Source organism: Amphiura filiformis, unplaced genomic scaffold, assembly GCF_039555335.1.
Source record: "Amphiura filiformis unplaced genomic scaffold, Afil_fr2py scaffold_240, whole genome shotgun sequence".
NCBI lineage: Eukaryota > Metazoa > Echinodermata > Ophiuroidea > Amphilepidida > Amphiuridae > Amphiura > Amphiura filiformis.
This window is the reverse complement of record NW_027305704.1, coordinates 63,649-76,211: the sequence shown is the minus strand read 5'-3', so window position 1 is coordinate 76,211 and position 12,563 is coordinate 63,649. Positions and strand designations below refer to the sequence as shown.

Sequence of the window (12,563 nt, the reverse complement as noted above, 5' to 3'; positions counted from 1 at the left end):
TTTACCAATCTCAGGTTTTATTCTACTTCTTGCACGGAGTAACCGGATTCTTAGAATTATCTTTGTAACATGGCTCATAAGGCTAATTGTACGGTGTTGTTCACAATCCACAGCGCCAGGTTTCTTGGGAAGAGCAATAAAGATTGATTTGCTCAGGTCTTCCGGAAATATCCCATCATCATACATTCTGTTGATGACTCCTGTCAGTTTCTCAATTCCATAATCCTCTAATGCTTCAATCATTTCAACAACTATTCCATCTGGCCCAGCAGCCTTACTTCTGCTCATCATTTTGATAGCTGATCGAACCTCTGACTGCAATATCTTTGGACCCTCAATAGAATCTGGAAAGCTTGGCAAACCTCGGCAGACTCGGCTAATAGGACAGTGTCATCTGCATATCTTATGTTCGTGATGTTATGTCCACCTATACTGAGACCATTTTCCTTTTCTAGCTCCCTTAGAATCAGCTCACTGTAATAATTAAAGAGATCTGGTGACATCACACATTCCTGTCTGACTCCTCTCTTAATGCTTGTATATTCACTACAATCTCCATCCACCCTTATGCACGCTGTTTGGTTCCAATAAAGGTTCTGCAACAGTCGTAGATCCTTTCCATGCAGGTCTAGCTTACCAAGATCTTCAAAAAGCTGATCATGTCTCACCTTGTCAAAGGCTTTTGAGTAGTCAACGAAACACATGAAAACATCCTTCTGCATCTCTAACGCTCTCTCTGTTATCATTCTCAAGACATAAATCGCATTCCTGGTACCAGCATCTTCTACAAAGCCGAACTGCTCTTTACCAATCTCAGGTTTTATTCTACTTCTTGCACGGAGTAACCGGATTCTTAGAATTATCTTTGTAACATGGCTCATAAGGCTAATTGTACGGTGTTGTTCACAATCCACAGCGCCAGGTTTCTTGGGAAGAGCAATAAAGATTGATTTGCTCAGGTCTTCCGGAAATATCCCATCATCATACATTCTGTTGATGACTCCTGTCAGCTTCTCAATTCCATAATCCTCTAATGCTTCAATCATTTCAACAACTATTCCATCTGGCCCAGCAGCCTTATTTCTGCTCATCATTTTGATAGCTGATCGAACCTCTGACTGCAATATCTTTGGACCCTCAATAGAATCTGGAAAGCTTGGCAAACCGTCCTTACAACGCGAAATAACTCCCCAACATATTCAATCCATCTTTTCATTACATCATCTTTCCCTACCAGCATAGTACCATTCTTTGCCTTGATGCACCCAGAGCTTGAACAGCCTGATTTCCTGTCTGAGATCTCATTTATCCTCTGGTACACATTCCGATTCTCTCCAAATTGACTCTCAATGTTGGCACATTCACTATTCAGCCAGGTCTCTCTGGCCTCCTTGCAACGTTTCTTTATTTGCCTGTCCGACTCTCTATATTCTTTCGAATCCCTGTCCATGATCTTTTGCCTGTCTCTCATCATTGATAGAATTTCTTCTGTCATCCACTTGCTTTTTCTTTCTCTCTTCTTCTTTGGCAGGCATTCCTCTGCTGTTTCAACCAAGATATCCCTCATTGATTCCCATGTCATCTCTTCTCCTTCGTCTGTGAGTTGCTCTAACCTGTTCTCCACTTTGATGGAATACTCCATTCGGATCTCTGGTTTCTTCAGCTGTTCAAAATCTACCTTCTTCGTGATCTTCGCTCTCTTCAACTTTCTCAGCTTACAACGCAGTGTGCATACTACTGGAATATGATCACTCCCGCAGTCTGCCCCTGGATGTGTCTTCGCATGTTTCACTGCTCTTCTAAATCTGTCATTAATCATGTTTTTTAATGGTTATGTAATCTATCTGGTTCCTTGTGCGATCCCCAGGGCTCTTCCATGTATATATTCTTCTGGGGTGCTCCTTAAACCAAGTGTTTGTAATTACCATGTTGTTTGCTTCACACCATTGCACCCACCTATCACCACGCTCATTTCTTTCTCCAAGTCCAAACTCGCCTACTGTTTTGCCATCTTGTCCTTGCCCCACCTTTGCATTCAAATTTCCCATGATCAGTTGTATTTCTTCTGATTTGCACTGAGACTTTGCTTCCTCCAGTTTATGCATCAATCACCTCTTCTGTGCTCTCTGCTGTGGGAGCATATACTACAATAACAGAGATATTGAAAGGTTGTCCTTGTAGTTTGACCAGCAAAACTCTCTCACTTACAGTCCAATAGCCCAGCACACATTTAGCCATATCTGCATCTAGCATTAGCCCAACTCCTTTCTCATGCTTGTCACCACCTGCATAAATCACCTTGAAGTCATCGATTTTGAAGTCTCCATTATTTGTCCACCTGGTTTCATTTATTCCTAGTATGTTGATTTTAAGTCGGGTCATCTCTTGCTTAACATTTTCCAGCTTCCCACTCTGGTTAAGAGTTCGCACATTCCAGGTTCCAACTCTGATGATCTTACTTTTTCGCAAGATGACCTTACTATTTCGAACAGTAGGTAGCTGACGGTCTGGGCCCACCTGCTCTCCATGGGACACCCTACCGGGCGAGGAGCCGTCCACATTAGGTTCCACAGTCCCCTTCACGCCGTTAGTCTCTAACATCAAATTGTGACCTTCCATGATTATTCTTGGGAAACAATAAGTGAAGTGGTATCCCGTTGTCTTCTTCACTGCAGCATTGACAGCCGTGTTTGGGGTTGCCAAAACGCCCATCACTAAATCGAGTACTGCCGATATCCTATATTAAGGAGCGCCAAGAACTCGTACTACATCGCTGCTGCTCGATGCAGGGCTAACCATGTATCAGGGTTGAGCCTGTTATTGATCCTGCCGATCCTGTTGGTGCCATCCAAATACTATAAACAATAAACACTACAGTGGCGTAACTAGGGGGGGCAGGGGGGCAACATGCCCCGGGCGCTACCATTAGGGGGGCGCCAAATTGACCAATTCAGCATCGATTCTGCGCCCCTCCAAGCGATGAAAGTCAAAATTTTCGCGCGCTTCGTGCGCATTTCAGCATAAACCAATTGAAAGGACATTTTAAGACCAATATTCGATTCTTTCAAGAATTGAAAATTCTTGGATGGGGCGGGGGGGGGGTGGGTAGGGGCGCCAATTTTGTTTCTTGCCCCGGGCGCTACCAACCCTAGTTACGCCACTGAAACACTATGAAAAAGCACACACTTGAAATATACTACTAGTAATCCCCTGTAACCTTAAGGTGGTACTACACCCCTGGCCAATCTAGCTCAATCTTGTGCCTATTCCTGCACTCCCCCAAAAAAAAATCAAAGCGCACTGGCGACAAGTAAAGACATACCAGTACATACCATAGAGGCAAGGACTACAACCACTGCACTGACCGAAAATTTTCATCCCAGCACAGACAACAGCCCCCGCAACAGCCGCGGAGCGCGGAGCGCGGAGCCACAGTCAAAAATGAGGGAAAACCAATATTTGATCAATAAATCAACAACTAAATCACTGAAATTTCAGTGCAGCAACTGGATTCCCCGCCCACAACATACATAAGCCCAAAAGTTCCTGAACTGGCATGGTTAACAACTTCGAAAGTATCAAAAGAAGAACCGGATATCAATATTGATCAGATGAAACCGGGCCCGGATACTGAGTAACACATGTGCGGGCTGATGGGGTAGTATTACTATAAACAGGAATATGAGACAAAATATTATTAATATAAAAAAGCAAAACGGGATTTCAAAATGATTTTAACAATAACACTATAGGAGGAACTATCATTATGCGATATCTTATGTGATACCGGTAGACCTACTGTATATTTAAGGCAGCCCGATGCATGAAGCCCGATTGGCAGTTAAGTTTAATTACAAATATCAATGCCAATTCAGTAAATTGTTGGCCGGGATTGTTGGCAACGCCACACGTTTTAATTTTTAGTATTCTGACTTCCTCCTGGCTCCATTCCTAAACTTCATGTATTTGCTCCTCAGCCAAGTTATTGCAATTAATTAGTAGTTTGCTCTGTGTTTGATTGTATTGTATCATTTGTATACATGAAGTAGGGCCTAATGCGTCGTAGCTGCCATGGGTGTATCTATGTACATCTCAATAGTTGTATTGTGTACCTTAGGATGGACTGCTGTAAGTGAGGCAAACGAAGGTAAGGGGCGGTAATTGTGATTATAGTATGTAGGCCTATCATTCAAATGATTTTTTACAAAATTTTGATAAAAGGATAAATCCGTTGGAGCTCACAAAATATCTCGGGGCCATGATGCACTTAGAATAAATTTGCTGTCCCCGATGCTGCCATGCTCGAGCAGAAATCTGCGGGAAAATTAAAGGTACTTTTTTCACGTTTCGCCGCGGTCCACGTGGACCGCGTTCAGGGCATAGCAATATCATGCTATTCTGGAATTTTTGATTTTTGATAAATAAAAATATGTTGTTATTCATGATGAACGCATTCAGTTGAACTCGAAATTATACTGATATTTATACATCACTAGTATAAAATGGTTATGAAAAAGTTTATATAATTATATTTGTGACAGTATAAAAGTAAAGTATACGTAGGCTTGTACATTATTATTGAATGCAGCAAAGGCCCTTAACACACCCTGTCAATCATACTTGTTTATCAATCCAATTAAATCGCAAGCAAGTACAAGATTCGCTCATGCACCTACTGAGAGTTTAATGTTCCCGCCAACACAAAGGGTGATATATATTTGTGTACCCTGTAGTTATTTTAATAACTACATGGTACACAACGATACCGCCCTATGTGTTGGCGGTGCCCTGAGGATATAAACCATAACGAGATCTGGGCGACCAATAACAAGCCAGATCCATTTAAAGATGCATTACATCATGGCCAATTTTAGTAGGCCAGAAATGCGACAATCTCATCCATAGACAGCCGTGTTAAGCATGTAAACTGCAATCCAAAGTCAGTAGTCCACTTGGGAAGCTAACAAACAGAGGGAGTACGGTGACTGAAAAGATCAGATGTGAAAATCTATCAATTGTGCACAAATTACTAAGTAATTGAATCAGAGTTCTAAGCTCAAATGCAATAGCCAGGGTATGCACAGTGGACTACGGAGAAGTCTAAGGTATACGGGACACAGTGTCATTGCCCCGATATCTTCATGGCAGAAATCGCCATGGTAGGTTGAATCCACAGCCACGCATGGCCATTTTGTTCCGACCTGTTAAATAGTTTTGAGACGCATAATGAGCCGCGGGACATCCGACTAAGGCTACTGACAATAGCCTGGTAAGTGTTCTCTCTGTGCGTGAGTGAGCGTATGTACGATATATGCCATGAGGTCATCTGCTTTAAGGACGTAGACCACCAAATAACTTCCCCATTGAAAAGCACGTAAAAATCAACTTTTTTAAGCGGCGTCTTCTACGTGGCGTGACAATATTTTTCACTTTTTTACGTTATTCTTGTATTAATTAATGACTGAAAATTCATTTAAGCTTCAATTTTGGGGAACTTTATAGTTTTTTATTCAAAAATGTTGAAAAGCGACGCCGCCATTTCAGCGCCAAAACTAGCATTAAAACTTGTTCCGTTAGCAGTATTCGGAAAGGGCCTACTTTTCTTGTGAAATCGATTTGTATAATTTCATATCTATTTTAGTAATTAATAGGATAGCATCTTTCATTTAAATCAAACCATGCCAACCTCACGAAGAACATTGGTCCCTAAGTAGGGGGCTACACCACATTGTCTCCAGTAGCCATATACTTTTAACCGGAACTCATCACCATTGCACCTTTCGCGTAATGATTTGGTGTGATGCGCCCTTTAGACTGCCTCCATGAGTGAGTGCAGCTAGCCTACGATGCGCTATAATAGTCAAGTTAGCTCAATCAAGTTAGCTCAGTCAAGTTAGCTCAATCAAGTTAGCTCAATCGATAAGGCGTTCGACTATGGTGCGAGAGGTTGCGAGTTCGAACCCCGGTAGTTGTGATTTCTTACGACTAGTCCAATAAAATATCCACTTACTTGCAGACGTTTCGGAAACTGTCAGTTTCCTTTATCGATGCTATTGATGTAATGACGATCTGTATACAGCTGATGTTGACTGCTGCTTAGCAACTGAGTTGCCAGTTGATTTCTTGTCAGTTATCAGATCGTCAAAAACGTGACTCAAGTTGTATTGCCCCTCGTCTCTGTTCATGGTGTTGCCCCGCTTTCTGATAGTAATTGCCTCTTTGATCCACCTTTTATATCTGTTGCTCTCTTTGCCCACGATCTTAGCCTCATCCCAATCGATTACATGATTGTTTTCAACCACATGGTCTGTGATAGCCGACTTGTGGATGACAGACTGTGATGCCTTTCTCGTTGCTCTTGTTTTGATGTTGTCTCCGATTTTCTCAGCCTCAGTCTTATGTTCGTCAAGTCTTTTCCCAAATTTCCTGCCTGTCTCCCCGATATAAGCCGAATTACAGTTTTTGCAAGGAATGGAATATATTACATCGGTAGAATTATGGGGTTCCCGCTTGTCTTTTGGATGTACTAAGAGATTGCGAAGTGTGCAATGAGGTTTCATTGCCGTGGCGATGTTATATGTTTTGAAAACCCTAGAAATGCGCTCGGACACACCTTCCACATAAGGAACAACTACCAACCCTTTAGACTTGTTCGAATCGTCTTTCTTCTTTCTCTCTTTCTTTGACTTTGGTTTTGCCATCTGATCTTTCACCTTCTTGATGCTCCAATCCGGGTATACCCCAGGCAAAAAAAAAATTCATGGGTATTCCCAAAATTCGCTACTGGTTGCTATGCAAATAATGCCATGAACATGGCATGTTCTTGGCATGAACATGGCAAGACATTCTAAATCTTTTGTTTTGTATTTGGCATGAACATGCCATGAAATCCTCTATCAAGGACTCGTGGGCATGAAATTAGGGGGTGAATTTTCAACCCATGAAAAATATAATCATATTTGCATTATGTGACTTTTATTAGCAGTGATAGAGAAATGGTAGCGAACGGTAGCGAATTATCATGCTGTCAATCAAAATATAAATTGGGTATTAGTTAATTGGGTTGAATATGCCTGCTGCCCTCGGTCATTTTATGATAAGCATTTATTAGTTTAGCCACTCTGTTTTCCACTATCAGCGGTATCCGGGACTGGATTTTGTGTAAACTCGGAAGAAAATCTATTAATATGATGATTATTGGTATTAAATCCAAAACAATGGTCTTCATACATGCAGGTCTTTCTTTATAGCTTTGGCAGTCCTATTGGCAATTTAATGTTAGCGCCAACTGCTACTGCTCTCCTTTCCAATGATTTTATGCTCTCCTTTTAACATGATTAATTGATGTTTTAATAATGCATGTTGGAAAGTCAGTACAGTCTGCATAAAATTTACGGATTTAAATTACACCCGATTTCAGTCTTCTTTTGAAATAGCCTACGTGGGCGCTAGCTCATTTTGATAAAATAATAAAATGTGATCATTCGCGCATCATAACATTCTGAATGAAAATAATGAGTTTTCTTCAATTTACTATACATTATCATAAACGATTAATTTGTCGAGAAAGGATTGCAGAACAATTGCTTTTAATGAGTGAATGTTCTTAGTCAATTGCTTTTGTTTCATCATATGATTCATATCATGCAAGTAACGTTAAACCCTGCTGTGATGGTTTATATACAAGTCTTAGTCATTTCTATTGCAGGTATTTCCATGAAAACTTCCTCAAATGTTTGTTGCTCGTTTGTTACAATTTTGACGCATACCAGGGACACATAAATAGCAAATATCATGGACGCACATGAACAGGGCATATTAAAGACCCATTCAGCATGTTCAGTGATTCCAGCGCAAGTGTAAAAAATTAAAATTGCTTATAAATTGCTTAAAAATGAGGAATAAGTCATTCAAATGTCATTTGGTATTTTTGAAATGAAAAATTTGGCAAAAAACGAAGAAAACATCAGTATTGATAAAGTTGAAGCCCCATTCAAATACATGTAGCTAATTTATGTACTGTCAGTATATAAATTATCATGTTCATGTAAAATGTCTTATTTTGTCTTAAATATACACCGGGAATATACAGCTTTCGGCTGAACCACTAACAGGCTATGTTAGCACATCTATGACAATGACAAAGGTACCAAAATCTGAATTTTGATGACTTTTACTATTGTCCGGATGAGCAAATCACTGAATAGGCCTTAAGCATGAAATTGAATGCCAAATGGACATGAGCGTAAAATTGACCTTCGCTAGTTCTCTTAAAGAGGAATAAACGTTGACCAGGTCAACTTTAAGAAAATCAGGAATGTCTGTGGTAAAGTTGTAGCAATATACCTACCACATAGCAAGAAATCTCAAACTCAGATAATATCCCATCATGCATGCACTAGGACTTTACACATATTCTGCATAAATATAAGTTTACACCACCTGCTCTTGAAGGTCACCTCAGAAAAAATTTGCATTGTGGGATATGGTGCAATAAAATCTGTGTCTTGTGGGTGAATGTCACTAATCTCTCCTCATAAAAATAATGTTACTGGATTAAATGGACTTAAACATGCTACATTTCCAGATGTGTTGGTTCCTCTTTAAAGTTAATTTGCTACTATAAATAACACTAGTAATAGCACTGCATCAATTCCAATGCTTTGATAACAAAAAAATAACGGCAAAGTAAAGCAAACAAAATAAAAAACCTTGAATTAAAAAGAGACACCATATGGACAAACAGGACAATACCATGATGGTCATGATGGTAGGCATGACCTTAAAATTAAATTTGATTTAGAAGGTGCTGAAAACCCATTTAAGGGTTGACGAGGTATTGTTGGTCGAAGCAATCTAAAAATCGAATTTTATTATCTAGATCAATATATTATTGAAAATTAACACCTTGATGTTTTGCAAAAGTTCAGTCTACAAATCTACAGCCCTCTTCACAACGTAACTCAAGAACCGCAGCACCTATAAAAGTATATCTGTGATATTTTAATGCTTCTACACGCTCGCTATGAATTGAGCAATGCAGTTTTTGCCAAAGCTCACAACCATTCGTATGATACTGTGAACTACCAAATCACAACAGTTTAAAATAATTAATAACCTTAAGTTTATGGCTGCTTATACTCCTAAGTAACATATAATTATGGAACAGATACATTTGTAAAATATTTGTATTTATATGATAGAATTGACCGCTAGATGTGAATGTTTTGTTTGTTTGTTGCATGGATGAATGACCACTACCTTCGATCCTTCCCTCTCAAAATGCCTCCATTCTGAATATGGGGAATGCCCCCTAATATCAAATCATACACTTTTAGTACATATCATTTCTATAATAATTTGCCTTAAAATGTTTATTATATCGCGAATTTCAAAAAATCAAAATTGTTTGAATAGAGGACATTCCTTGGATTTAGAATGCAATTTAGTATCAGTTTCAGTTTATTTACCATATAAATTTATCATAAATCGAAACAAACGCAATTAATGGTATTAATTAATCAGTATGTCTGATGTGCTCTCAAGTCTCACAAAAATACTGCGCAAACGTTGCTATCCGGTAGTTTAACGAGCTGCTTAGTTAAACCACAATTGAAACAGCTAGCTATATTTAGAACGGCAGGTGTAAAAGACAGAATGCAGAATTGACAGAAAGGACAGAAACAACAGAAATGAGAAAAGACAGAATTTGCAAAAAGTTGAGGAATTTAAGTGTGAGTTCATTAAACCAGGGAGTTTCGTACATAACATGTATTGTAATATTGTAATATAATCTGGATATTTGTAATTTTCATTTTTTGTGGTAATTTAATTTTATTGTTGTCAAAACTCTCTTCTTTGAATGCTGTAATAAATAATTAATTTCTAATTTGTGACCCCTCTAGAGCTATAAAAATCAAATCGCCTATGGCCTAAACATAGTTTTAAGGTTATTAATTATTTTAAACTGTTGTGATTTGGTAGTTCATAGCATCTTACGAATGGTAGTGAGCTTTGGCAAAAACTGCATTGCTCAATTCATAGCGAGCGTGTAGAAGAATTAAAATATCACAGATATACTTTTATAGGTGCTGCGGTTCTTGACTTACGTTGTAAAGAGGGCTGAAACAACAACACTTTTGTAAAACGCACATAACTAATTAACAACAATAAATTAAGCAAGTTTGCAAAGTATACGATTTGTAGAATGAACGTTTGCAAAACATCAAGGTATTAATTTTCAATAATATATTGATCTAGATAATGAAAATCGATTTTTAGGTTGCTTCGACCAACAATACCTCGTCTACCCTTAACATCAGTAAAGGAGAGATGAAACCTTGACTCTCCACCACCAGGGTGCTTCCTGTGCTGTAACTTATGCAATGCAGATATGTAAAATCGAATCCCAGAATGCATTGCCTATTTTAACTTGGTGTAAAATATGATGGGAAATAAATATAATGATTCTTTTTTCTGATTCCCTCATCAATAAAACACCAAACAATACACAACAAGAATATAAAACATACACTTTTGACATGTTTGAGCATTATAATTATTTTTAATATTTGTCCCTATTATTGTTTTGTAATCGTGCTTGATCATTTCCAGTGAAGGTAGGCCTAATGGGATATCTTGGCCCTTTCTTTTCACAGTCATGCATGCAGATGGAAACCCCCATTGTTTACTATTTAACAAGTTCTCTCTACAGTCTATGGTTTAACTTTCATCATTGAGGTAGCACATGTAATGTTTACCATGATAAACATAACATATTATGCAAAATGAAAACATGACATGTTAATCCCATCTGGGATTCTGAGATTTTGGGCCTACAACTACACTGTTTCCCTGGCCACTCGGGCGTGGCGCATCCTCAATCTATGGGGCGGCAAACAACACATATTGCGTCCAAACTCACAAACAAACATCTACTATTTAAAACTTTTGCACAATATGACTACAAAAATTTTAGAACTCCTGAAATCAAAACTCAGTAACTTCATTTCTGCATTTCCTGGAATTTCTTTTGTTTCTGTCGTTTCTGTCATTTCTGCTTTCTGTCTTTTACACCTGCCGATATTTAGAAGACTATATCAAAATAATGTTTGTGCAAAGACCATAATACACATGTATTTAAAGCTGAAGAAATAAAAAGAAATTCGTAAAATAATGTATATACCAAGGCGACGAAAAAAAAACCATGTTCTACGGGCGAACGAAATTTTCAAGTATTTTTTTTCTGGAGTCTAAAATTACACTAAAATTTCACCAAAATCTGAAAAAAAATCTGCAGATTTTTTTGCAAACATATTTTCTCAAAAATGTTCAGCCAAAATTAATCAATTTGGGCCCAAAACGGCTGATTTTACATGATTTTAACAAAATATATAAATGATTCTCCAAAACCCACATGCCCACATTCTGGATCGGTCGGGCCCGTAGAACAGGATTTTATTTCGTCGCCTATAAAATGAACAGATAAATCATTGCAACGAGGGGTTGAAGACCGAATTCAAGTACGAATTTGTACAATGGCCTGGTGATACATGTGTCATTGGAAAGTCAAGGTTTACAATAAAAATTATTGATAGTTTGAGAGAACCATGAACATTGGTCGCTTTATTTCAATTTTTTCTATGGATGACTGGAACTTCCATGAACAAACAACAGTCCATCACATGCATGGTGCCCAAAATTATTAGTAGGCCCCACCCAGGTGTTTGGTTTCTGTAACACGTTTAAAACAATGCTAGGCGTTTAATTTTTCATTTACACAGTAAAGGTAGGACACCTTAACACCAAAGTAAAAACATAAAGACAGAGTAAACATAAAGTATTCATATATTCTAAACATTCAACGTGTTAACTTTAAAAAATTGTTTAGAAAGTAAACACACCAAATGTCGAATCACAAATCCAAAATAACCTTCCCTTTGGTTTCAAGTTATCACACTTTGAATTTAAATCTAAATGCATCGTAAGCACTTATAACTCATCGTAACACCATGTTTAGCTTGTGTTTATATACACTATATATGTTTAGATATCAAACACCAACCTGTATATCTAAACACAAGCTAAACAGTCGGTGGTGTTTAGTCTGTGTTTAGATTATACAGGTTGATGTTTAATATCTAAATATATCGCTTAGCTAAACGGTAGCATTTAGAGTATTTAGGTCGAATACATGATATAGGTGTTTAAAATGCGTTTAGATACAACTCCAAAGTATAATAACTTGTAAACCAAAGGGATGGTTTTGATTTTATTTTGGATTTGTGATTCGAAAGGTACATGATGATAATAACAACGATTTGGCTAAACGCCTAGCGTGTTTAAAAAGTGTTACACCTATAAGCCTGAGGATTTATACTAGTGCAACTGTTATTTGCACAGAACAATTTTCATACATTGCCATTAAATCACGCCTAAACAAAAGAAATAACAGGATATGTAGGATATGTGTATCCTTTTTCAACTTTCATTAGGGACCGTTCACAAACACTTTTTAGTTGGGGCCTGATGCAAAATATTTTCGGCACCCCCATCCCTTTACA

At 38.1% G+C, this 12,563-nt stretch overlaps 1 protein-coding gene across 1 annotated transcript in view; it reads left to right on the top strand.

Moving 5' to 3' along the window:
* Window positions 1–4,045: 4,045 nt before the first annotated feature.
* Window positions 4,046–12,563, top strand: part of LOC140145376 (uncharacterized) — a 65,536-nt gene continuing 57,018 nt past the window's right edge. Inside the window, exon 1 of the mRNA XM_072167124.1 lies at window positions 4,046–4,147. Within this exon, the coding sequence (XP_072023225.1) occupies window positions 4,072–4,147 (76 nt within the window). The 5' untranslated portion in view covers window positions 4,046–4,071. The remainder of the gene's footprint in view (window positions 4,148–12,563) is intronic.